The sequence below is a fragment of the Pimephales promelas genome, chromosome 13 (genome assembly GCF_988280905.1).
Source record: "Pimephales promelas chromosome 13, fPimPro1.hap1.1, whole genome shotgun sequence".
Taxonomy (NCBI): Eukaryota; Metazoa; Chordata; class Actinopteri; order Cypriniformes; family Leuciscidae; genus Pimephales; species Pimephales promelas.
Window position 1 is genome coordinate 8,568,894 of NC_142781.1, and position 27,215 is coordinate 8,596,108.

A 27,215-nucleotide genomic window follows, 5' to 3' on the forward strand; every position below is an offset into this window, starting at 1 on the left:
AGTATATTGTACTGACAGATTAGTTTGTTAAGCTGTAATATTACAACCTACAATTTGTAATCTCTCTCTCTCTCTCTCTCTCTCTCTCTCTCTCTCTCTCTCTCTCTCTCTCTCTCTCTCTCTCTCTTTCTCTTTCTCTCTCTCTCTCTCTCTCTCGCAGCCATTTGACCATTCTATTCAATATTTTATATTTGTTGGCTCATAATATATTGCACAATGGTGAAATATATGTCTCTGGTGAAATGTGATCGTCAGATCGTCCTTAGATCGTCGCGTTGTTGATTGGATGGCTCAGACGTTTCGCTGCACTAATATTTGCATAAAGAGAATGTAGAATTCCCCTAATTTGCATATAGGTGCACGTTTCCTGAACGAACCGAAAGCAGGTGTGACGCTGTCCAGGAAGAGACACGTATAGGATCTGAACAGGTAAGAAACAGACAAATTAAACGAGTCTATTCCCTATGTTTGATCAAAAAACTTTTGATCTATTTAAAATAAAAAGTTGCATTGAATTTTAGAGTATTGTATGTGCTTTGACGATTGATTGTTTCGTAAAGAGAGGTCACAGTTTTCAACTTTGGACTCACAGGAGGCCTCACGAACTAGGCTAAGGCTACTTTTTAACTTAAAATGCCTTCTATTGATTCATCTCTAATTTTCTGAACAGTGTTGTGTGGTTTTGTTTTATTTACCCCATCAGAAAGCACAGTCTGAATTCAAGAATACGAGAAAAGCAATGGAATCTTTTCAAGGTAAGGTAAATCTGTTTTGTAAAGCTTTTACACTATTCACTGCAGCAGCATACTGTACCACGTCATCACCAGGCCTGCAGCTATTACACTGCATCACATCACCAAGAATTCCAGAACATAGCATCATATATCACCCCAAAATAATCAAAAGTTTCAGATAAAAGAAAACCTACAGGAAAATTTGTTTTACAATGTTTTGTTTGTTGAGTATAATCGGAGCTACAAACAAATGTTAAACATTCAAAATAAAACAATGAAACACAATGTTTTTTTTTTGTTTGTTTGTTTTTTTGAGAATTTTGTGGCAAAATATTCTTGAATCTTAATCCTTGTGTAAAATCAGTGCCAAAAAAAACCTTTAGCTATAGAGGCTTAATGTTCTTTATGAAAAGAAACCTATAATCAAACCTATATATAAATCAAACCTATTTATACCTATAATCAAAGTAGTAACCTATAAATCAAACCTATACCCATGTAGTGTTTTTCAACTGATTTTGAATATATTTATGCTATATTTTACACTGGATAGAATGTATACTGGCCCATACCAGTACCAAACATTGCTTATTCTTTATTAACCAGAGGAATAGAGAACATTATTGCTTACTTCTTTCATGCAACATACACAAACCTCTCTCTTTTTTTCTCCATTTGTCCAATTGTTTTGTTTTCACAGGTCACTGTCCACATCGTAGTATGCCTGTAGAGACGGATGAGTCTATGACCTCGTCTTCCCTCAACCTGGCCTGGCCAACATGCCAGCAGTGTCAGTCACACAACTCTAATGAGGCAGGAAAAATTGGGAGATTCGGCCCTGAGATGTGTGTCTGCAATGGAAGCAGGCTGGATTACCTAGACAGTTATTGTGGGCTTACTCCTAAAGTCTTAAGGGTTAGTCCCTTCACCAAACCCTCCATAAGTGATTCACAACACACAGCGAGTCCTGCTGGCCTGCCCAGTCTCTACTTGCCTCAAAGTTCGGGAAGACACCTTCAGAGAGACTGTAGAGACCACATAGAAGATCTGAGTGAAGATTTCTCAGGCATCAACATTCAAAACTGCCTCAATTCCCCTGTTCTATATCCACATGCCCGAAACCTTGTGAGTGAGGATGAGGAGAGTCTCGAAAAGCCTAGTTGTCTTCGCTCTGACCTGGGGGAGAATTTCTGCAGATTTTCTCCACCAAAACAGACAGGATTTTACGGTATGTCTGTTATTTGTATGACTTAAGGGGTATGATGAATTACATTTTCTTTAATCTTTTGACATACAAGTAGTCATTATGCTTTAAAAAATACTGTAGGTTTCGGACCTCGAAAATTCCTCCTCATTTCCAAGAGAAACTAAGCTGCTAAAATAACTTATTTTATACTTTCCTCACATTATTCTTCCACACTGTGGTAGACATTTGCATCTGGCTGCCTAATAATATGTCATGACCCTTTTAACACACGTCTGTTTGAAGATTATTAGCATTTTGTCAAGATGGTTAAAGGTTCTATATGTGAAGAGTTCAGATGCAAAAGCCTCTAAATGCCATTTGAAATTTTCTTCTAGAATGATAATTTTTATCAAGCTTGTATATTTAGGTTCAGTAATTTCACTTAAATGGCAATGATAATTACCTATTAATTGTTATTTAAGTGAAATTACTGAACTTAAATATACAAGTTTGATAAAAATCATCTTTAAAGAGGAAAATTTCAAATGGCATTTAGAGGCTTTTGCATCTGAACTCTTCATGTATTTTTAACGGCCTCTAATGGTGATGTTTTAGATTGCAACCAATTTTTACAAGAGCGCTCGTGCTCTTGCGTGTGCTCGAACACAAGAGCGAGCACTCATGGTACACGGCCACACTGAGACTTTCAACACACCGGAGAAAGCATTACACAACATGCTGGAAACTCATGTAAACTCCCACTGCTACTTTCCAATAGTATGCTACTTTTATCAGCTTGTCTGAACTAATGCTCCATGCTCGTGCAATGATAACTTTACATTTGTGGTGTTATCTAGCATAAGGCATTTCACTAACTATTCATGTATCTTTCACAATCAGCAATGTCAACATAGATGAATGTATAATATTATAACGAAAACGGTTAGTGAACTAGACTGAACAATTTCAGTGTAACAGTAAGATCGTTGGAAGTAACATTACTGTACTGAACGTGTCTGGAAATGTGTATTATAAACAATATGATAGTAGTGGATGAGTGACGTTATACAGTAGATCTAGTACATAAAATAAAAGTTATATCCTAAAGCACATACTTTTTGTTATCCTGGAACAGTCTTTTGTATTAATTTCATGTCTCATATGTTGTACTTTACCTTGCTATTTCATTACAGTTTACCATTATTTTGGCAAATCTGAATTCTGATTTACATTTGGCCTGATGAGCTTCAACAGATACATTTTTGTTTTGGTTCTTTTTTTATATTTATGTGGAGTTTGTGTTGGAGTGTGTGTTGTGCTGGAGGCAGGTCGTTTTTGGTGTTATCAGACTCCATGTCTTTAGCTGCAGTGCGTTGCATAGATTGTACAGGCTCAGGAGCGGGCATGCTCGTCACATCCAAAGGATTTTGCAGAAAATCCGACCCAGAGACTTCACATAGAAATAAGAATACTGGCCTTCAGAGGTAATAGCAAGACCTGACAAGTGGATCATTGTAATCTGTGATTACTACCCCTTCACACACACACACACACTAAAAAAGCAATAAAAAGGATTAATTTTAGAAGAAAAGTTACATTTAGCACCTTTAAATAAAATGTATTCTAAAGACATTCCTTATGAAATATGTTTTGCCCCCTAAATTATTTCCCCCTATTTTTTTCTAGATTGTTTTTTGATGGTTTAATTCAACTTAAATAATCAAAAGGCATGCCTTGTGAATTGAATTCATAACTTTAAAAACTCAATAATTTATTAAAATGTTTTAAATAATAATTTTTTCTGGATTTATTAAATAAAAACATAAAACTTTAACAACTAGGTTAAAGTCTTCTAAAATGTATTAAAATTAAATTTGAACAATTCCTTTTCATAACATAACAACCAGTGCTGGATAAAATGTTTAGGCTACTGTTAAAATTAAAACATGGAGGAAAAAATATAATTAGTACAAATAAGAAGTACATTCTACTGTGCAATAGTAATATATTTCTGAACATTTCTGAAAATTAAACCAAACTTTTATTTTGAAGGGGTTAGTTTTGAAGACCTTCAAGTTATTATTCCAGAATTTTTTTTTTTATTAGAAATAAGGTAAAAGAAATCTATAGTAACACTTTCTATGAAGTCCAGGCTGAATGAATTATAGCTCTATTTATATTAAGTATTACTGTTCTATAAATATATTTATTAAGATTTAAGACTAATTTTAAGAAAATTTCTAGTTACATTTATATTATTTGTTATTATAATTCATGCATTTGCATTTGCTTTTGCAATGTGCATGCTCATAATGGATTATACACTGATTTATAAATGATCAAATAAAAAATAGTTCCAGAGACACTTTTTGCTGCACCAAAGTTATCAATTATGTCTTTGAGGGCTAATAATGTTTGCATTAGAGGTCATGAATGGTAATTTAGATTTTTTTTTTTAAATATCCTCAGCCATATTACTGGTAGCAGTTTTAGAATAAATTGCATAGCTGAAACTTAATGTATAATGAGCACATCTTCAAGATTTCTTAACATTTGCTTTAGGAAAATTGTATCCAATATTTTCACTTTACTGAAAGCCATCAATTATGCATTTATTGAGCTTAGTAACTGTATTATCACACAATTATTCTTTTATTAAATTAAAAATATTTATATGAACACAAAACAGCTATTAATAACAGTATATATTTACTTATTTGAAATAAATCTTAATTACTAAAAAAGTCAATGTAACTATAACATTAAAACATTATAGCATTGCAGGTTTTATCTTCATAAATATATTAATGGAACCATACGACTGACTAATTAATATTTACAAATCAGTGTATAATGGATTATCAGCATGCACATTGAAAAAGCAAATGCATGACTCATAAGTAAAAATAATACAAATATAACTATAAAATTTCCTTGTAATGCAGTTTAAGTCTTAATGAGTCTTTATAAATATATTTATAAAATAGTAATGCCACTGAATCGCCAAGCTTCACTTTCACTTTATATCCCACCTGGTCTGTAATCAATCATTCACCACACTGCATAAAAAATTGCACCACACACACCTCCATTGTCTGGTCTATGTCATAAGAGGCCTGTGCTTTATAAATTCTGTGGATACTTTTTTGTTGTTGTTTTGCGTGAGAAGTGCTTGACCAAATTTCATATTCATAATTACAAGTTTACTGATAAACTTGTAGCCCCTCAACTTGTAAAGACTCAACCTATAGCCCCTACAAATTGTTTTCATATTTTAATACCCGAATGTACTAGGGGTGCTCCGATCAGGATTTTTGGGGCCGATCACCGATTGCTGGAAGCTGTATCACCCGATACCGATACCGAGTCTATTTGAAGCCTTCTATTTATCATGTAGCATTATTATTAAACTATATTTAACAACAATGTACATTAAGGATTACATTTAAGAGAAGACAATGTATCATGAATTTACACCTGTGTTTCATCACACATGAAAACAGGTCGGGGTGAAAAGGGTGAGAAGGATATTACTCCTCTTGGGGGGTCTGGGGGGGCCCAATTATTTTATAGTCTACTAAGAAAATAAATATAGCACAAATGTATAGCTCAGCTTTTTAATGAGGCAGCAACTTATGATAGATAGGACAGAACAGAACAAAAAAGGCATTTCATAATCTTTCATTGCGCAAAATTATTATGATATGATTATGAAAGACTCGAGAATTGAGAATGAGGAGTCACGTGCCGATTCTGAGCCGGTCGGCCATGATGGTAGGAGACGCTATCGGTTACCAGCGGCAACGCCTTTAGAACCCAATGTTAGAACCCCACAGAGACGTGACTAAACATTCCAGAGCTCTTTAATTTTCGCGCATTTATTATTTTCGCACATTTATTATTTTGGCAGGACAGAGACGGATCTAAGAATACGAGATAAAAGGAAGAAAGTAAAGCAATGCAAAAAGATAAGGCGAAAGAAAAGGGACCTTACAGGAACAAACTCACACAAAGCGCAAAACAACTGTATTGTATTTGGAGAAGCAGCATCAAGATATTTGCTCTTTTGCACTAATAACAGTATTATTATTTAATTATTATTACTTATGTTGTCCATGAAACTTATATTGTCCGAATATACATATATTTCAGTTCTCAATAAATATTGTTAAGCCATATCAAGTTGTTTCAAACATTTATTTCAAAGAAATAAAAAAGTAATGAACAAGGCACACAAACAACACTTTTGCGTATGTTCGTTAAGGCACAGCAAACAGTAAAAATCGTATACTAAAGGCATCAGCCAACCATGCAATCCAGCGTCTCCTCGTCAGATACTCTCCCTGATGCTGTGTCCATTTCAATAACCTAAAAAACTGTATTCCATTGTTCCTATGTTTTCCATATGTCTCGTGTAGGGCCGAAATTTGAATATAATTCGAATATTTAAAAAACCAATACTATTTGAATGCTGAAGTTACTATTGGAATATTGCTTTTATATATATTTAAAAATGATACATCTATATATGCAATCTTTCTCGCGGCTTACACACATTTGAAAATGAAATGCTTTTGTTTTGTCTAATGAACAATAAAGTTTTTGAATTATAACACAATTGTGCACATTATCCAAGCTGTTAGGCTTTCATCAGGGTTTCCCGCACAGACATCCGGGAAGATCCGGGAGTCTCCTGCATATTGATGGCGTCTCCCTGATGCCTGCAAATTAGTTAAAATCTCCCGGAATCTAGAGCGAGAAAGAACATACTGCGGGTCCAGGGCATTTTACAAATACCTTAGATCTGGATGCAACTTCGCCCCCTGGAGCTGGTATAATTTCACTTAAATGACAATTAATAGGTAATCTTCATTGCCATTTAAGTGAAATTACTGAACTTAAATATACAAGCTTGATAAAAATGGTCATTTTAGAAGAAAATTTCAAATGGCATTTAGAGGCTTTTGCATCTGAACTCTTCATATATATACATTTATTATTATTATTTTAATTTACAAGAAAAAGTGTTTGTGTTATTCACCAAGATTTTTCATTTTGGTGGATCACCACAGAGACTATTTTGAAAGCTTGTATTCTTTTGTTCGGTTAGCCAAAATATTTAACAAAGACTAAATGGGGCAGGGGAGGTGTAGAATGACTGCTGTTCCAATTCTGTGGAAATCTGCTGAACTCTGTGCACAAAGATTTAGGGTGGGCCTGAATGAGTAGCCTCTGCAGATCATGTAACCATAACAACTGTATAGAAATTGAATTCTGTGTCTCGTCTTTATAGATGTGTACCCACCAGAGGTTTTACATCACTGGCATAAACAGCCTGCAAATTATCCACGTCCCAACTATCCGCTGCATCAGCTCCTACCTGAGCATGCAAGATATGCTCAGAACAGGTAACTTCATAAATTACTTCATAAACTATAGACATAGTACAAACTATAAACTATAGAAGTAGTCATATCTTGCCAAAACTAATTTTAATTAATTTTAACTTTAAAAAAAGCTTGATTCAAAAAACTTATGATGGATACAGCGATGCCACTGTTGTCGTGATGTAGCTTGCTCAGTTGGTGTTTAAAAAGATAATATATATATATATACATATACTGTATATACACTGTAGATTCCAGCTTTATGACATGGCGCATTATCCTGCTGAAAGTAGCCATCAGAAGTTGGGTATATTGTGGTCATAAAGGGATGGACATGGTCAGCAACAATACTCAGGTAGGCTGTGGCGTTGCAACGATGCTCAATTGGTACCAAGGGGCCCAAAGAGTGCCAAGAAAATATTCCCCACACCATGACACCACCACCACCAGCCTGAACCGTTGAAACAAGGCAGGATGGATCCATGCTTTCATGTTGTAGACGCCAAATTCTGACCCTACCATCCGAATGTCGCAGCAGAAATCGAGACTCATCAGACCAGGCAACGTTTTTCCAATCTTCTATTGTCCAATTTCGATGAGCTTGTGCAAATTGTAGCCTCAGTTTCCTGTTCTTAGCTGAAAGGAGTGGCACCCGGTGTGGTCTTCTGCTGCTGTAGCCCATCTGCCTCAAAGTTCGACGTACTGTGCGTTCAGAGATGCTCTTCTGCCCACCTTGGTTGTAACGGGTGGTTATTTGAGTCACTGTTGCCCTTCTATCAGCTCGAACCAGTCTGGCCATTCTCCTCTGACCTCTGGCATCAACAAGGCATTTCCGCCCACAGAACTGCCGCTCACTGGATGTTTTTTCTTTTTCGGACCATTCTCTGTAAACCCTAGAGATGGTTGTGCGTGAAAATCCCAGTAGATTAGCAGTTTCTGAAATACTCAGACCAGCCCTTCTGGCACCAACAATCATGCCACGTTCAAAGTCACTCAAATCACCTTTCTTCCCCATACTGATGCTCGGTTTGAACTGCAGGAGATTGTCTTGACCATGTCTACATGCCTAAATGCACTGAGTTGCCGCCATGTGATTGGCTGCTTAGAAATTAAGTGTTAACGAGCAGTTGGACAGGTGTACCTAATAAAGTGGCCGGTGAGTGTATATACAGTATATATATATCACTGATTCTTGAGAGTCGGGACAAAACATGTCCCACATAGAAAAGTCTAATTTATAGCAAAAATTAAGAAATTCATCATGTATGGCATACTTACAAAGTTAAATCGGAAGGAATTGTATATACCTATCTGATTTTCAGAATAAACTTTTTTATCTTTTTGGGGAAAAGTTGTTTAAATATATGGTCTGTGCTTAGATAGTCCATGTTAATGCACTTGTCCTCAGCATGAAGTTACAATATTAACCATCCCAAAAATATTGAAAAAAGCTCTACAATTGTGAAAACATATATATCAAATAAAAATAAGGGGTATAAATATAAAAAACAATGCATGAAGTGAACATCAAACAATATTTTCCATAAAAATCTGCCTATTAAAGTTGCGTCCTCAGCTTCTGTCAACTCCGTCAGATTTTTTCATAAAGCTCTTAAAATCAGGAAATAGCATGGTCAGCTATATCCTTGAGGACCCCTTTTTATCTCCCTGTCCGTGGTGAAAGCAGCACTACCACACATGCTCTGGTATGTTTTACATTTTTTTATATTTTAGACAAACAATGTCAATATTCCTTTGGTCACAGCTGCACAATGTCAATACTGTCTTTCATTTAAGATATTTTTTTTAAAACATAGTGGATTGAATTAAAGCATTTTAGTGAGGTTATTGGGACAGTTAGCAACTGAGGAAAAACTACCTAGCTGCAGTGTGAAATACATGTTTTGGTGGGAAAATACATGCCCTTACGTCAACTCCGTCAGACGTCAACTCCGTCAGGTTCTATGTCTGACGGAGTTGACCTGTAAGCTGACGGAGTTGACAAATCTACCAATAACCTCTTAATGTGTGAATATAATATTATTTGTGAATATAGTGAAGGGTTAAACTGTTATTTCAGGGTTTTACTGAGACATAAATGCCCTACAAAGCAAAAAGGCAGTAACTACGCAGAGTGCAGAACTGAGAAAAATGACTTTTGCTAGGGCTTTTTGCAGTTACTGTACAAACGACTACCATTTTTCTCTAAAACGACACACATTTAAGATAAGATGTTTTGTCATAACAAAGGATGCCTTGAATGTCATGAAAATTGTAATAATTAATGGTTTACCAAAACTGCAGTTACTGCCTTTTTGCTTTGTAGGGCTATAATAGCATGCATTACGTTATTTAACCATACACATCTGGCTTGTAGAGAATGGTGAGGCAGTGGTCTGCTTATTATTGTGTAACGTGTAACTTTGCCAGCACATACTGTATATATATATATATAGTGTATCTTTATATGTAGAGACAGAGATAGAGAAATTAGAAGCCAATGTAGGGCTGGGGTAGCCTGACTACGTCAGACTTCCTACTTCCGCTAATTTCATTTCGCGAAAAGAGAAGTAGCAGAGTCTGGTATTACCAGGCTAGGGCTGGGGGCGATTATGACCAAAAAAACATTTATCATGATCTGAATTATCAAAATCTGATTCTATAGTCTTATTCATGTACATTTTCCTTTATTTAAATTTGTATTGTAGGGAAGCATGGCCAGACAGAAATTGTCAGTTGAGGAGCAAAGGCGAAGAAATAGAGAGTACCAATGAAAGAGAAGAGAAAAAATAAACAGTGACCAAGAGAGCAAGCATGCAAGAGAAGGAAAGACAAAGGTGAAAGAAGAGAGCTAAAGACAAAAAAGTACAACAAATAGACGAGATGGGAGACACAGGGCAAAGAGGAATTTGAGAAAGTATTGGAGAGAGGCACAGAAAAGGTCCAGGAGCCTCATTTATTTTGCCACTCAAGTGCCCACACTGTGCCCTCCAAACAACATTTTTCTCCTCTTTTCCACCTCGCCAATGATAACTTCTACTTCACATTGAGTGAAGTTAAGTTTTTTTTTTAAATTCCTCACTGTTTTTAACATGATTTCGCAATTGATGAATATTAACTTGTGGGCGTTTCACGGACTATTTATGGGCAACTATGGGCGTGACATGAAGCCGCAAAAGCTGCGCTACATTTAGAATTGATTGTGATTTATTAAGGGAAAAATGCGTAGGATGTGCGTGCGCACGGTTTTATAAATCCGAATATTTCTGTGCGTACACACGTCCTATGTTTCATCCGTACGCCACTTCTGACGCAAATCCTACGCAAAGTTTTATAAATGAGGCCCCAGTATTGTTGTCAAGGAATGTCCATTTAAGATCACTATAAAGTAGGCAGTGCAGGGCAATCCCACATCCACCCACACCCACACCACTTTAAAGTAAATGGCTACTTACAAAGGAGGAAAGGAAGAGGAGGATGAGAAAAGGGAGAGCAGGAAGTTGTATAGGGGGGTAGATGAAAACAGAAGGGGAGGAGGGCCCCTGGTTTCTGGCTTCTTTTTTTTTTTTTTTTTTTGATATTTGAAGAGTTCAGATGCAAAAGCCTCTAAATGCTATTTGAAATTTTCTTCTAGAATGGTCATTTTTATCAAGCTTGTATATTTAAGTTCAGTAATTTCACTTAAATGACAATTAATAGGTAATTATCATTGCCATTTAAGTGAAATTACTGAACTTAAATATACAAGCTTGATAAAAATGATCATTTTAGAAGAAAATTTCAAATGGCACTTAGAGGCTTTTGCATCTGAACTCTTCATTTGGAAATGGTATAATTTATAATAGTTGGAAACTAAGTGTATGTGCAACATGTTTATTATAGTTTGCTTTACAGTAAGTTCAATACTCTAATAACAAGGAGTAGTTTTAGTAGTAGTTTAAAAAGCACATCTGTTCAATAATCACAATGCACATATTTTTTTGTCAACACCGTCAGATCTTCATCAACACCGTCAGATCTTTATCAACAGCGTTGGATGTATGTTTTTGTTAATTTTTTGGGAAAAAAATTTTCTTCCTTCAGTTTATGTTGTTTTTTTAAATAAAGGACCATCTGATCTAAATCTTCTTATGTTTTGTTTATTTAAGAAATTTGTTTTTACACTATTGAAATTAAAATCAAAGTTTAAAAATGCAAATATTTAGAAATCTGAGTTTTCAGAATTGTGTGAAATCACAACTTAAGTTTATATATTGTATTTTTTTACATATCAGTGTAACTATACACTATTACAATATACTTCAGAAGTTTAGATTCTTGTTGGATTGGAAGAATTAAAATTGTATACTTTTTAGTGTGTCTGACGGAGTTGACACAAATCCAGCTCTGAAGGGAAACATGTTTATTTGTTAAAAATATGTTTTTATTTAGAACCTGTTCCTTTACATGGTTAAATAGCTAAGACCTTTCTCTGCAGAAACATACAACTCTATTTGACATACTGTGTATTTTAAAAAAAAGTTTTTTATGACGTGTTTTGTCCCAACTCTCAAGAATCAGTGATATATATATATATATATGAAGAGTTCAGATGCAAAAGCCTCTAAATGCCATTTGAAATTTTCTTCTTTAATGATGATTTTTATTAAACTTGTATATTTAAGTTCAGTAATTTCACTTAAATGGCAATGATAATTACCTATTAATTGTTATTTAAGTGAAATTACTGAACTTAAATATACAAGTTTGATAAAAATTATCATTAAAGAAGAAAATTTCAAATGGCATTTAGAGGCTTTTGCATCTGAACTCTTCACATATTGAATTTTGCAACATTAAAAAGTTTCCTGTTTATTAGCCTACTGTGAAGCTGCTTTGAAACAGTCTGTATTATATAAAGCACAACATAATGTAACTTGACTGTTGAGGGTAAACAAGGCCTGTTTCATACTGGATATGCAAGCAGAGCATGAGCAACGCATGTTTTTTTCGCCGCACATGTTAACAAATTAGAGGATTCATTCACATTCATTAAAGAGGCGCACGGCAGGAACAGAGCAGAAGCAGCATTGCCACTATAGTATACATATTCAGGCTGAGATATTACAGCATCGCTTGAGTGATGAGTCAATGTTTGCTGTGCTCTGCGCTCTTGCTGCACTCTGAATTAAAGCCACAAGTGCATTTTTTTTGGTCAAAATACACCTGAATTAACACAATAAAATCATATAAGTAAGGTGTTCCGTGTTTCACAGTAACCATGACATTCAGCGCTCTGAAAAAAACAAAACATAAAACACGAAAACACATTATTGCCAGGAGTTTTTGCCCAAACTTTAAATTAATTTGAATGATTATGGGATATAATATCTTAACTTTAAGATTACTTTTATCATGTAAATACATATATACAGCATGTTATGCATATGTGTAGGACAGTAGGTGGCATCACAACCAAGTATGCTGTCCAGCATAAATCAAAGTACGTGACAGACAGTGATGGAGGAGGACACTGAAAGAGGAGGCACATTGGTCAATACTCGTCTGTATTTACAGTACACACGCTGTGGAATTAATAATAAAAAAATTTTACAGGAGGTAATCAGTCTCATCTTGTTTTATTTTTTTTATAAACTCCAATATTAAAGGTCCCGTTCTTTGCAATTCCATTTTTCAAACTTAGGTTAGTGTGTAATGTTGCTGTTAAAGCATAAATAATACCTGTAAAATTATAAAGCTCAAAGTTGAATGCCTAGCGAGATATTTTTATCTCAGGGCCTACCTTTTTATCAGGGCCTACAGCGAACGTCGGTTTGGACTACATCCCTCTACTTCTTTTTTTAATTACGTAATTTGAACAGTTTTTTGATGTAATTAGTAGAGTTTTTTGACTAATCTCCGCCCACAGGAATACACAAAAAAGGGGGCGTGGTCTTGTTGAGCTCCCACCGAGAAGAGGAAGAGTATCGTTTTTCGATAATTCGTCGACAAACCTATTGATGTGAGGTAGTAATAATTTAATGTGCAATCACGTAACTATCAATTTTTTTACAAATAAATTTTTGTAATGCATAGCAACGATTTCTTTTACACAAACATGGCAGCTTGTAAAGCTATATCATGGTAAAAATGAAGTATATTTATATAAAGTTGTTTGGATGAAAACAATTTCAAAAGAACTATACACAACAAAAATTATTATTTAATGAGGAGATGTTACAGTACTTTTTGTATTTCTTTGCAGCAGATATTTTCAACCTCTGTTGGCATTTTGTCGCAGTTACCACATGTACACCTATAAAACATATATTACCAATGAAAACTTGTGCACACGTGTAACTAAGGTAGGAATAAACAATGGACTTTTTCTAAAAATTCAACATCATCGTTAATTCGACAGATGGGAAAAAAAAAACATATGCCACAAGCTTTTATAACAGTTTGTAACATTTAACATTACAATTTAACCGATTAAAAGTATGACAATTACTAAATAAACAGCTTACCACTGTGAAACATCCTGCAAAAGTCGTGTTTGAACAGGTTCTAATCGATTCTCTTCATCTATGTTCTCCGAGTCTGATTCCAGCTCAAATTGATATGGTAATATGTTTGACATTTTACATTACCAATCAGCTCATGATGCATCTCCCAATTTATAGTAACGTGCGATAAGCTGCTGTCGAATCACAACACAGGAATCGCTGACACTATCAGAGCTCGTTACGTATTTCTGAAGAAGGGACTTCATAAAACAAGCAAGTCATCGGCCCGTTTTTTGGACAATGAAAACTGCGGTACACAGATAAGTAAATTGTGTGAAAAATACTGTGTTCCCTTTCGTAGTCACTTCGAGTTACGTCAGAAGTGACGGAGATTGGGGGTTTCGCATAGAACGCCAATCCTCTTCGAGTATTTAAAAACGAGCCAATGGCATGCAATGCCTTGGGGCTGCGGAAATTTGCATAGCGTACTCCGCCCTACTCCGTGAGTATAAAAGGAGGAAGTGAACGCAACCGCAGTATGTTTTCGCTTCGGAGCCAAGAGAACTCTTCACTCCTGAAAGCCATTCTCACTGTTCAAGACTCTTCGAGACGAGCGTCCTCTTCAGTGTTGGTGTGACGGCGGTACCCAGCGAGATTCTGCATCGCCTGCGATCTGAGCAGTGGTCTGCCAGACTTTGCGCTTCTCCCTGGTCGCCTCAGCGCTGAAAGAGTGAATTTCCTCCTCTCTAAGTGAAAGAGCTGCACGCGGCACGTCTTTTTAAAGACGACTCGCCCGTGTTCTTCTGGGTGCGGTCGTTTCATGTCATTTTCTGATGGTCGCAATCGCTGCTCTGTGTGTGCCTGTGCTTCAGCATGCAGTAGCAGCGTTCGCGGATGACTCATGTTCCTTCTAAAGGGGAACATGAGCATCTCTACACTGTGATCGAGACTCAATGATCTGATAGTAAGAGTCCCCGTGTCCGTTACTCGTTCTGCTTCTAAAAATAGAAGCTCTTCGACTCGCGGATAGGGTGATATGACGGTGAATGTGTGACACTCCCCCCGACGTTAGTTAAAGCCTCGGGTCACACCCACCGCTCCAGTGTTAGAGCCAGTGAGCGCTGTATCGCTTCAGACGTCTGCCTCTCTGAGGTACCGTCTGTTTCGTTCAGCGCTCCAGAGAATGATGCGATGACGATCGCAGCATCACAAGGCGGGCTTGACTCCTCGGGAAGTGAGGATGCAGCTGCGTTGCTTCCCTCGGGAGCGTCGGCGTCGCCGTGTCTGATCCCGCGATGATGGCCATGCTATCTCGGGCCTCCGTGAGCATCGGGTGGGGGTGAAACTCCGCCCTATCCCGATCTCTCGCGGATGGATAATTGGTTTTTGGGTAACGCTGCCGCCTCACGGCCACGGCCAACCCCAATTTCCTTTTTCCCCGAGTTGCATGCGGAACTGACACGCACTTAAAAAAAAAAAAAAAAACGAGAGCGTGCTTCAGTTCCCCGCCCTTCCTCCCCTCGGCGATGCGGCTGTCTGTGGGTACGCTGGGGCTCCCCCGGTGGAACGCTCTTTTGCGATGCAGCTGCGTCCGCAGGGCGCGTCCACCCGCGGTTGCTCTCAGATGCCCCTCCAAAGCCTATGGGTTCTCGTCGTCTATGGCGGCGCGATTCTGTAGAGCGGCGGCACAGGCAGCCTCCGCCCTGCATATGATGAGCACCTACAAAGCTAGCTGCTCAGGAATGTGCACGAGGAGAGGACGGACCAAGCGAGCTGCGAGCCTGCCGCCTACCTTGCCCTTAAACGGGTCACGGAAGCGGTCGCTCACTCCCTTGGTCAGGTGATGCCCACCGCTGTGGTCCAGGAGCATCATCCAAATGTTCGGCGGTGCGGTCCAGGACTTTGCCCAGCACTTCTCGACCGCCTAGGAGCAGACGAAGGCGGTTTCTCTGCCCCGACGGGCAGCTGCTGCCTCCAACCAGCCGTCGGCTCAGACGCCTCCGCCCGCTCGCCGCCGAGGACGCCCCCCTGCGGCTCCCTTCCCTCCCACGCGGCCCCAGCAGCAGCCTTCAGCCGGTTCGCGTCGCGGAGGAGGCCACAGGTAAGTGTCCCCCCCCCCCTCAGGCCGTGTGCCCCGCTAAACGCCAGGCGAAGCGATGTTCCTGAGGCGGGCCGCTCAGTGATAATGTCATGGTTTTTCTCAGGAGGTGGTAGCAGGTCCCCTCCTTTCCCCGGCGGAGGCCCGGTGGAGAATCTTTTGTTCTAGCTAGCTCCTTGAGCTGGTTGAGGAAAAGCTGACACTGTCATTGAGCACACAGACTGGAATGAGCGCGCACGACGTCCAGTGTTATGGAGTCAAAAACACCTGAGGTCCCTTCGTGCAGTATACATTCCAGGAGACCGGAACCTGGCAGCCGACGATCTGTCACGGGTCCGTCCTATCTCCAGCGAATGGCGACTCCATCCCCAGTCGGTCTAGCTGATTTGGGACCAGTTCGGGGAGGCACAGATAGATCTGTTCGCCTCCCGGGACTCATCCCACTGCGCCCAGTTTTATTCCCTGACCGACGGTACGAATGGACCTGCACGCACTCTCTGTTGACGAAGTGTGCCTGGAGTTCGGGCCAGCTTACTCTCACGTATTCCTGAGACCCCGGCCTGGATATATGCCCAAGGTTCCTACCACTCCCCTCCGGGACCTGGTGGTGAACCTGCAAGCGCTGCCCCTGGAGGAGGCAGACCCAGCCTTGGCACTGCTCTGTCCGGTACGTGCTCTCCGCACCTATGTCGACAGAACGCGGTGTTTCAGGACCTCAGTCCAGATCTTTGTCTGTCATGGGGGGAGCCAGAAGGGAAGGGCTCTCTCAAAGCAACGGCTGTCCCACTGGATAGTGGACGCCATTGCTTTGTCTTACCAGCAGCAAGGCCGTCCGTGCCCCCTTGGTGTGACGGCCCATTCCACTCGGAGTGTGGCCTCCTCTTGGGCTGTAGCGCACGGCGCCTCGCTAACAGACATTTGCAGAGCTGCAGGCTGGGCGACACCCAACACCTTCGCCAGATTCTATAATCTGCGAATTGAGCCGGTGTCCTCTCACGTACTCGCTTCCGCCGGTACTGGACCCGCTTAGGTGTCTTCGCTTGCTCGCCATTCCACTCCACGGACTGGATAAGTGCGATATCTCCTCAGTTCTTCCATTGAAGCCTTGAGTCCTCCAGCACCTACGATGCGGGCACCACTGCTGTTGCTCTGGATGCTGGCTAAGTGCCTCCATGTGCACGGTTCCCCATGGTAACTGTCTCATGTGTATTTCCACTGTAAGCCTCTCTGAGCATGTGTCTTCCCTTGGCAAGCCATCTGCCACCCCTGGAGTTAAATTCCAGTAGCCACCTGCAGTTGGTGCTACAGTGATTCCATATGTGTTCCTTGCGGCCATATGCGTATTTGTAAGTCCTCCCTTTGGTAGGCATCTGGTTGCATGTCCCTCCCAGGATATGTTCCCAGTGTACCTTGGTATTCCTGTGTTAAAGCGGGATCCCCTAAGGAAGGTTTTCAGGGGTCCAGACTTTCGCAGGGCACTGGAAGACAGCTTGAAGATGGCGTGATGGCATAGCCCCCCAATCTCCGTCACTTCTGACGTAACTCGAAGTGACTACGAAAGCGAACGTCTCGGTTACGGATGTAACCCTCGTTCCCTGAGTAGGGAACGGAGACGTTACGTCTCCCTGCCACTTCTGCTGTATCGCTGGGTAGACGCCGAGTTCAGTCTTGGCTCCTCAGCGAAGACATACTGCGGTTGCGTTCACTTCCTCCTTTTATACTCACGGAGTAGGGCGGCGTATGCTATGCAAATTTCCGCAGCCCCAAGGCATTGCATGCCATTGGCTCGTTTTTAAATACTCGAAGAGGATTGGCTTTCTATGCGAAACCCCCAATCTCCGTCACTTCTGACGTAACGTCTCCGTTCCCTACTCAGGGAACGAGGGTTACATCCGTAACCGAGATGTTTTTTTTACACGCGAAACATGAACACATGTAATATTGCACACTGTAAACACAAGCAAAGCTTCAAAAAAACATGAAGAACGGGACCTTTAAGTTAGTGGAAGTTCATATTTTGATTTTGTACATACGCATGTTAATTGCTCAACTTTGTGACCGACTGTCACCGTCATGGTGATTCGAGTGCAATTAAGTCTGTTACACACCCAAGTTTGGGTCAAATAAGATTTGAAATCAGTTGTTAGGCTTTTTAAATTTTTAATGGTTTTGTCTATGTTTGACCCAAGTTGAAACAACCCAGCAGTTATAAATGCTTTCCAAATATCATTGTCCATTTAATTGAGGAAGCTAAAGCCCTGCCTTTTTATTATTATTATTATTATTGTATGAGTCAATATTTTAAGTGCAATCGTGTTTGTGAATATAAAGTTGTCAAGCATTACAGGTTGCCAGCTGAACTGAGAACTGCCTTGTACATTTCAATGTTTTGCTTCCCTTTTGAGGCCCATCTTCAGACAAGAGGCTGTTGTGAGGCCTCCTCAGGTCACGTCCCATCAAAGCACAGCTCCTGTGAGAGAGCTGATGTCAGAAGTGTCTGTCCAGCCGTCCCAACCAGCTGCTGTCGGCCAGCTTCAAACCCAGAAGCGCATCAGTCTTCCCGATGACTGCAGTGAGTCATGCTTCAAAGACAGATTTTAAGATCACCTTGAACTCTGACATCCTATATAACTTTTATGATTTTTAGGAGATGTTTTCATAACATACTCTGTGGACACTGCAGCAGAGTTGATTCCCTTTGTGAGTTTTTTGAATAATCAAGGATTCAGACCGGCTGTAAGATTTCCTACTTTTTGCTTATATACAGTGTCTATTATTTATATTATTTAAGCATTTATTGTTTGTCACATGTGTATAGATATAATAAATAACGAATAACATTTTCTTTTTTTTAGATTGATATATTTGAAGACAGAGTTAGAGAATTGGACATCAACAAATGGATGGACAGTTTTCTGAAAAATGTAAGAATTTATGTATTATTATTATTATTATTATTATTACAGTGGCAGGAAATTAGCTGAAGTGTTTTTAAAAAGTGATGTGTGTAATAAAAGAAAAACAGCTTAATATATTAAATACATGTAAATACTGTAAGAATTCATTGATTGTTTCTTCCAAAAAGTGTAAATACTGTGACTTTTGATACTATTAAAACATTTCTCTCTTTGTTTAAACCTCATTTGTAACTCTAACCCTGATACTGTGCCTTTAATTAAGTTTAACAAGAAAAAAAACAAAGTTTGAAATTGATTTCTTGTACAGAATGTAGTAATGTAATCAATCTTGGGCTGTAGTTAAATTAAACAATATCACCTGTGCTGGAGTGCTGTTATGACAATAATCACAGTATACACATTCTTTAAGGAATTAATATTGAGCAATTTCAGGCAAAAATTGCTAGTAAGTTTATATTCACTGCTTTCTACTGGAATCTGTTTTTTATTTTTTTATGCAGAAGTCAGTGCTAATCATTGTAGTGATCAGTCCAAAATATAAGATGGATGTTGAAGGAGATGGATGTGATCAGCATGGACTACACACCAAATACATACACACACAGGTGAGAGTTGGTTGACAGCTGTCTTTTCAGATCATTATATATAGACCTGCTTATATAAGGTTGATCTTGTAAGATCTAGATCAGGCAATGTTGTAGATATAACTACTTTGCATTTTTTTTAAATACTTTGAGATATCTCTAGTGCACTTGTTAAGAGTATATGAGTATATAAATATGTCATATTGCTTCTAAGACTTCTAAAAAAATTCTACATGTGATGTTGTGGCACTTTAAAGAGGATGTGGACACTATTTGTCTCATCTAATTTATTGTATATATTGGTTTATCACATGGCATTTTCCAGTGGGGTTTAATTACCTTTTTTAAATGTGTCAGGACATTCACAGGACTTTAATAATGTTATACCTATTTTAATTTATAGTTTTGAAATACAATTTTGTAGAAGGTGGTTCAAATTCAACTTGTTACATTTTTTTGAAAGAAAATTAAAATATGGATACTTTTCAATCAGGATTCAGGACTAAAAAAAAAGCACAGAATCGGATCTATTGAAAGTTACTAAATTGTATAGCTATTGTTGAGCATTGTCCAGGAGTTTTACATGCCAGTCTGTAGAGACATCAACTTTACATTTTCACGCACCTAAACTTGATGCTGAACAAAACGAACCGTGATTGGTTGCTTTACATGTCAGTCAGGCGGCCTCTTGGCCAGTGAAAGCTGCTTTTGGTGGATCTGTTTCAACGAAATGGGACATACCACGTAAAGGTGATATAAATAGGTGATAAAATATAAATATTTTGTATTTATACATTAAAATCACTGGCTCCTAATTGCATAATGGCATAAAATTTGATTTTTCTGTTTTCTGATATAGGCTATATGACACTTGTAAAAATCAAGTATTTTAAATGTGAAGATCAGTGTTGGTTAATGTCGACAATGTTGGTTCTGATGATTTCAGTCATTAGATCTTTCACTGCTGTGAATTTGATGTGGTTACCTAGATTAATGCATAAGGATTGTTCAGTTGACCAATTGTTTATTTGTTTGATTATGGGATCCTCTGTTATTGTGCTTAGTGAAAATGTATGTCTTGTGATTCATGAGGATTGTTGGTGGAAGTGTTAAACAAGATCATATTCTATGTGGATAATTGCTATTGAACTCAACTCATTTAATTGAGTGATTTTTAACACTGGTCAACATCAATGTAATTAATTTATAGTTTAAATAGTGGTTGAAAGGATTAGAGCATTCAACACACTTAAGAAGGCCTGCAAGCTTAAACGTCTGTTGTATTATAACCCTGTGAAAAAAAATTCAATAAACGAACTATTTTTAAAGTGATTTTGAATTTTGAGTGCGGATCACAGCTATATTCCAATGCCATACAGTCTTGGAACGACTTCAAGATGAGTAAATCAGAAGCTCTAGAATAAAGTTATTTTCCAGCTAAAGTTAGTTTTAATTGATTAATTCCCATATAAGCTAGCTCAAAGAGATGTGTTTATAGTCTAGATTTAAACTGACAGATTGTGTCTGCTTCCCAGACAATGGTAGGGAGACTGTTCCAATATGTTGGTGCTAAATAGGAAAAGGATCTACCGCCAGCAGATGATTTTGATATTCTAAGTATTGTTATCTGGCCAGAATTTTGAGATTGCAATAGACATGAAGGACTATAATGCGTTAAGAGCTCGCTCAAGTACTGATAAGCTAAATCATTTAGTGCTTTAAGTAATTAGCAATGTTTTAAAATGTACACGATGTTTAATAGCGAGCCAATGTAGTGTTTACAGAACCGGGCAAATGTGGTCAAACTACCTGGTTCTAGTAAGCACTAGCAGTAAGCACTTACAGTATATGTAAGATATTTTATACTCTTATAGTTTTGGTATGTAATAAGTGCACTTCACCTCTGCACTGTAAAAAATAAAATCGTAAAAAAAGGGTCAAATAACTGGCAGCAAAAGGTGCCAAATAATTACCGTAAAAATAAAGTAAAATATCCTAATTTAAATTAATTTGTTTTACAGAAAAACACTGTTATTTTACAGCTATTATCTGGATTATTACGATCAAACACTCTAACTGTAAAAACAATGCATTATTATGATCAAATACCTTCATAGTAAAAAACAGTCAATGACTGTCAGCAATGGCTGCCATACAAAAAACATAAAATGAATGTAAAATTCAAAGTGCAAAAGTAGAAATCTTCGTTAAGCTTTTTAACAGAAACAGTTATTTCACACATTTCCTGAATTTTTTATTAAGAAACATGTAGGTGATGTATGATTTACTGTCATCACTGCATCAGCAACTACACAGTTACTGTCAGTTAAATAAAGGAACATGCACCATTTCATCAGTTTAATTCTGCTCATCCTGAACTGAAGCACAGGCTCTACTCTTCAACACAATGGTGACCCACAAAACACACAATACAGAAACAATCCAGACTTTATTTATTGCATACTAACATTCTTACTGAGACAGATGTTTAGAAGTTGATTTTTTATGTAAAATAATAAAGGTTGATGTCACCATGATGGAGATCAGTGTTTGCTTTAGTGGGGCTCTTGACCCTTTGCTTTTAACATTACTATTTCTCTGGCTGCTTTAACTGAGTGTCATAATTGATACATATTTGTTATGGTAGGAGTCCAAGAGAATCTCAGTTCAGAAGATCTGATTACTTATTAATGGTAATGGTTTTCATGTAATTGAATGCTTAGTAATATCACCTGATTTGTAATGCACTATGGCTCAGCTTGTCAGCTAACTACGGCTCTTCGTCACAGCAAAAACTCAGTCAGTGTTAATTTAACAGTCCTGGGATACAGGAGTACACATTTAAGAGTGTTAAAGTTAATGAGATAATTAAGTGATTAATTGAGTGATGATTGAGCATCATTGAAGACACCTTACGCAGAATCACAAGGAGAAAATCTAAAATTGTAAGCCACCGTTATGGAGATGAGTGTTTGCTTTAGTTGGGCTCTTGACCCTTATTTTATAAACTTTATATTTTAATTGGCTGTACCTGCCAGATGAACAAAGGAAAAAAATATTATCTAATAATTTTTGTTATATTATGACAATCATTATTTGAACTTAATGTTTGTGACTTATGTTGTTGGTTACATTATAACTGTGATTCTGTATAAATACCCAGAATTTGAGATATAATATAGTGGATTTCTTAAAAGTTGTACAAAAAAGAAAGTCTGTCTTTTAGGCACACACAGATATCAAGATTCAGTCAATGCTTCTCAGCAATGGTGGCGAGCAGAATGTTCAATTAGGAAAAGTAAATTACATAGACAATTCAGATCATAATTTATTCATACCGCAATGCATGAGCCATTAATGAGTTGTGATTGGTGGCAACAATGATTATTATTGTCACCACGGTTGAGATACACAGGCTGATTATTGATGTCTGCGTTTCTAAATAAAGATAAAGGGATTTGATCAGAACAATTTTTATTAAATGTTTTGGATTATAAGAAAAATACAGATTGTCATATGTTGCAGAACCACTAAACTGTTGCTAGTTAAACCGAATCATCTGAATAGGTTTCATTTAGATCACAGTATGAAATGTCAAAACATAACCAACTCTGTCAGATCCCACTTTTCTTTGTTCATTTGACTGTTATAAATCAATAACATTAGACAAACAAAATTTAAAGTGAAAATATAAGTGCCGAGAGCCCAACTAAAGCAAACACTGATCGCCATAACGGTGGCTTACAATTTGTGATTTTCTCCTTCAGTGATTCTGCTTGCAGGGTTGCCAACTCTCACGCATCTGGCGTGACACTCACGCATTCAGCCTCAATCTCACGGTCTCACGCTCAACATAGAAATCTCACGCTAAATTAGACATTCTGGGCTGTATTTTTTTTGTATTACTATAAGCAAGTTCAGGCTCTTAACTACTGACTGGACGCAGAGAAAAATCGCGGAAAAAGATGACACCGACACCGACAGACTACAGAGAAGTTTACTCCTGATATGGAGCGTTTTGGCGCTTTTAAATGTGACAGAACGCAGTAGCGCGTCAGTTCAAACGGCACGTGATACAGTTGCCTAGGCTACAACATCCACAGGGCACGAGCAAAATACTGTATCTGGTAATCTCCCGCTTTATATTAACAAACTGTCAACACGGGCTTTTGCGATGCACAGAGAGACGCTGCGCTGCCTATGACCTTGAACGTGAGTTGAGAGCGTACATTTGCACTACGTGCCTGTCTTTTTAGCAAAAAAGATATCTTTCACTAAATATCTACAGTGGCGTAGGGCGAGGGCGTGAGGTGCTGATAGCAAACTTTGACGCGTTCGACCCGAGTTTGAATCCGGCTTTTACTCTCTCTTCTCATCTGGTGTTTTCTCCAAAATAAAAGCTCAAGGGTTTATTTCTTGCAAGTGAAGAAATTAGGACAAAACTATTGTAATTTTCCTATACAATAGTGTAAGTAAAATATGCTTTTGAAATATTCATTTTCATTTATACAGCAGCCTACATTTATAGACTAGGCCTATATGGATTTTACGTAATAGGAATAATTATATAAATCATTATTACATTATTATAATAATCGTTTATTGCATCCTAAAAGAGACTGAGACTTTATATCATAAAGTCTTTATATCATAGACTTTATATCATAACTAAAAAGATGTTTGATCACTCTTTAATGTCCAGGTACAAGTCGAGGCTTTTGCTTTGTTGAATGTCACAGTTCATGATTTGAAGCCGGTTAAAACTCTTAATTTTGAGCTCTCAAAGTGCACCAGATTGATGCATTTAACCTTAAAATGTACAAAATTTTCTTCCGAGGGAGCATGCCCCCGAACCCCCCTAGAAGGACATAGGTCTCAATATAGTTTTAATAAATCATATGGGAAAGAACAATAATTTATGAACTTTACTCCCAACTGTTTTTTTAATCAGTAAAACTATTAGCCTAATGCCAAATTAAAATTGGACAAACTATACATTGTGCCCTACAAGATCTTGTGATCCCCCCCCCCCCACACACACACACACACACAAAAAAATCTCACTCCAAGCAAAACTCAAAAGTTGGCAACCCTGTGCTTGTTATCACCAGGTGTCTTCAACAATGCTCAATCATCACTAAATTAATCACTTAATTAATATTGTTTCAATATAACAAGGTTCATGGGGAAAAATACGACAATCCTAGATTTAATCTAAAACTTAAGTACACCTATTTATAATGTAATCACAACAGATACACTCGGGTATTTCTCTGTCATATCAGTGAATCAGGTCACCATATGATGACTATAACATCACCAATAACTGACCAATATCAGCTGATATTTTCTCCCGCTTTCAATGCTAGAACAAATGTATGTTGAAAACATAATTAAAGCAGCCAGAGTAAAACTAATAGCATATAATAAAGGTCAAGAGCTCAACTAAAGCAAACACTGATCTCAATCATGGTGATGTCAAGTTTTTATTTAAATTAACATATTTTTACTGTAATTTTATGGTTTTTGTTTGGCACCCTGTGCTGCCAGTCAATTGACCCTTTTTTAACGATTTTTTTACAATGACGGTATTTGATCATAATAATGCAGGAAATACCTTTAAATAACAGTGTTTTTTCAGTTTATTTAAATTTTAAAATTTTACTTTAATTTTATGGTTTTTGTTTGGCAGCCTTTGTTGCCAGTCATTTGACCATTTTTTATGATTTTTTTTTACAATGAAGGTATTTGATCATAATAATGCAGGAAATACCTGTAAATAACAGTGTTTTTCAGTTTATTTAATTTATGATGTTTTACTTTAATGTTACAGTTTTTTGAGCTACAGTCATGTAATCATTTAACTGTTTTGTTACCATTTAATTACAGATTCTATTTGTACTTTTACATAAATGTTTATGTAATTTAAGAAAACAGAAAAATACTGTATGAAAAATACAATCAATTTCTGTAAAAAAATGTGAATGACTGGAATTTTTTCTTTAATGTAACAATACCTAAAATATCAGCTGCATTTTTATTTTCCAGATATTATTTGTAATTTTGCAGTGTTTTGAGTAAAATTTAAAATGAAAGAAAATGGTCGTCAAAAATCACAGTTATTTTCTGTGAAATTAGGTTTTTTTTTTTAACAGTGTGGGTTAGCTGTGCATGTTTTTGATTGTTTCTGTTTTTTCAGATCCAAAATGAATTTATTCTGCAGAGATGTTTGAACTTCAGATTGGTACCAGTGCTGTTTCCCAGTGCTAATCAAGTAAGTCTCCAAAAACATAATTTATTTGCTATGGGGATGATGAGACAAAATACATATTTGAAAAGAAAATCATATACATATATGAAGATGGCCATAAGTTTACAATCTGTTGCTTTCTCTGCAGAGTCATGTTCCACTGTGGCTGCAGAGCACTCGTCTGTACCGGTGGCCTGAAGATGCTAAAGACCTGTTACTGCGTTTACTCAGAGAAGAGAAATACATTGTCCCTCCGCTGGGCAAAGAGCTGACGCTCACTATCAAACCCCTATAAGAGTTTATCTCACTACAGCACGTTTCACCTCAAAATCAGAAGAAAAAATAGGAGAGCCTATTTGATCATTTTCATAAGAATTAAGGACATTGTAAAATTACAAAAAAAACAAGATCATTCTAAATAGTAATTCTTATTACCGCAGTGTAATTTTACTGGATTACAGTGGTTTCTAAATTTTTTCATAAACACGTGCATGAAGACACTCTCAGACATGACCTTATACGTGCAAAAGTCTTAGAGGATTTATTTGAAACATTGTAATTAATACAGTACTATTACAACTAATTAACTTCAATGGGCTTGTCCGTTTGTGATGTGAAGTCTCTAATAAGTGGCGTCTTAACTTGTTTGTCTTTCATACTGTCAGAAGCTTTATATTTTGAGGCACACATAAGACTGTGGTCTCTCTTCATCACCCACCGTTGTACTGGTAATCTGAGGGTGAGATATGCCTTTTGCGCCGACGTCACAGTTACGTCACGGCGCTAGCTGGAGGCAAAACAAAGTGAATACTGGAGGAGGCCAATGCAAACCAGCACAGATTCGGCTATATAATAAGGAGCTTAAATTACTTTCATTATTATTAAATATCATGTTATTGTGTTGTTTTGTGCAAGTATCAATGGAAAATTAATATGCTGTATAAATTAATATGAAAATATTTACATGATTAAAATCACACCGTAATGTCACTGTTTACATTGTCGTCGTCTCGGCGCTGGCTAGGCAGAACTGCAGATCATACACACAAGTCTTGTACAGGACCATATAGTTGTAGGCATCTACCATTTCACCATTAAACCATTTCACAAGATGTAAACAACACTGGTCCAGAAGCACTTCCTGTTCCAGTTTTTTTAACACTACATAAGTAGCTGCATAAGCAAGATCATTTTGCAGTGGGGTCTTGTATCACCCTGAAGATGTTTCTTTTGCATACCAATCCACTGACTGTACAGCAGATACTTTATAGCAGATACTATACCCTTTTTATTTTATTTTTTAGGTAGGAGCACTACATCTGAAAAGAGTACGGAATTACTTTTAGATCCTTGTTCTGTAGACGCTCTTAATGAATACTGTAAACATGATGAAAAATACACATAGCAGTTAATTAAACACAGCCTACTCCTAGCCATATTTGGACATTTGTAATTGTGTAATTTATATGAATTCTCATTTGTAAAACATTGTTTGGATTAAAGCATCTACTAATTGAATTAAAACATGCCAAGCTGTGATGTCTGGTGACTATTAAACTTGCCCATTTTTTAA

The 27,215-nt window shown here is 37.5% G+C and overlaps 1 protein-coding gene across 1 annotated transcript; it reads left to right on the forward strand.

The window, feature by feature from the left end:
- The first annotated feature begins 234 nt into the window (after positions 1–234).
- On the forward strand, positions 235–27,215 carry traf3ip2a (TRAF3 interacting protein 2a). Its single transcript, XM_039667140.2, has 10 exons — positions 235–429; positions 704–755; positions 1,435–1,962; positions 7,214–7,328; positions 18,296–18,462; positions 18,538–18,626; positions 18,746–18,814; positions 19,309–19,413; positions 25,592–25,666; positions 25,791–27,215. The coding sequence occupies exons 2-10, from the start codon at positions 740–742 to the stop codon at positions 25,935–25,937; spliced, it is 1,311 nt and encodes a 436-aa protein (XP_039523074.1). The 5' UTR covers positions 235–429; positions 704–739; the 3' UTR covers positions 25,938–27,215.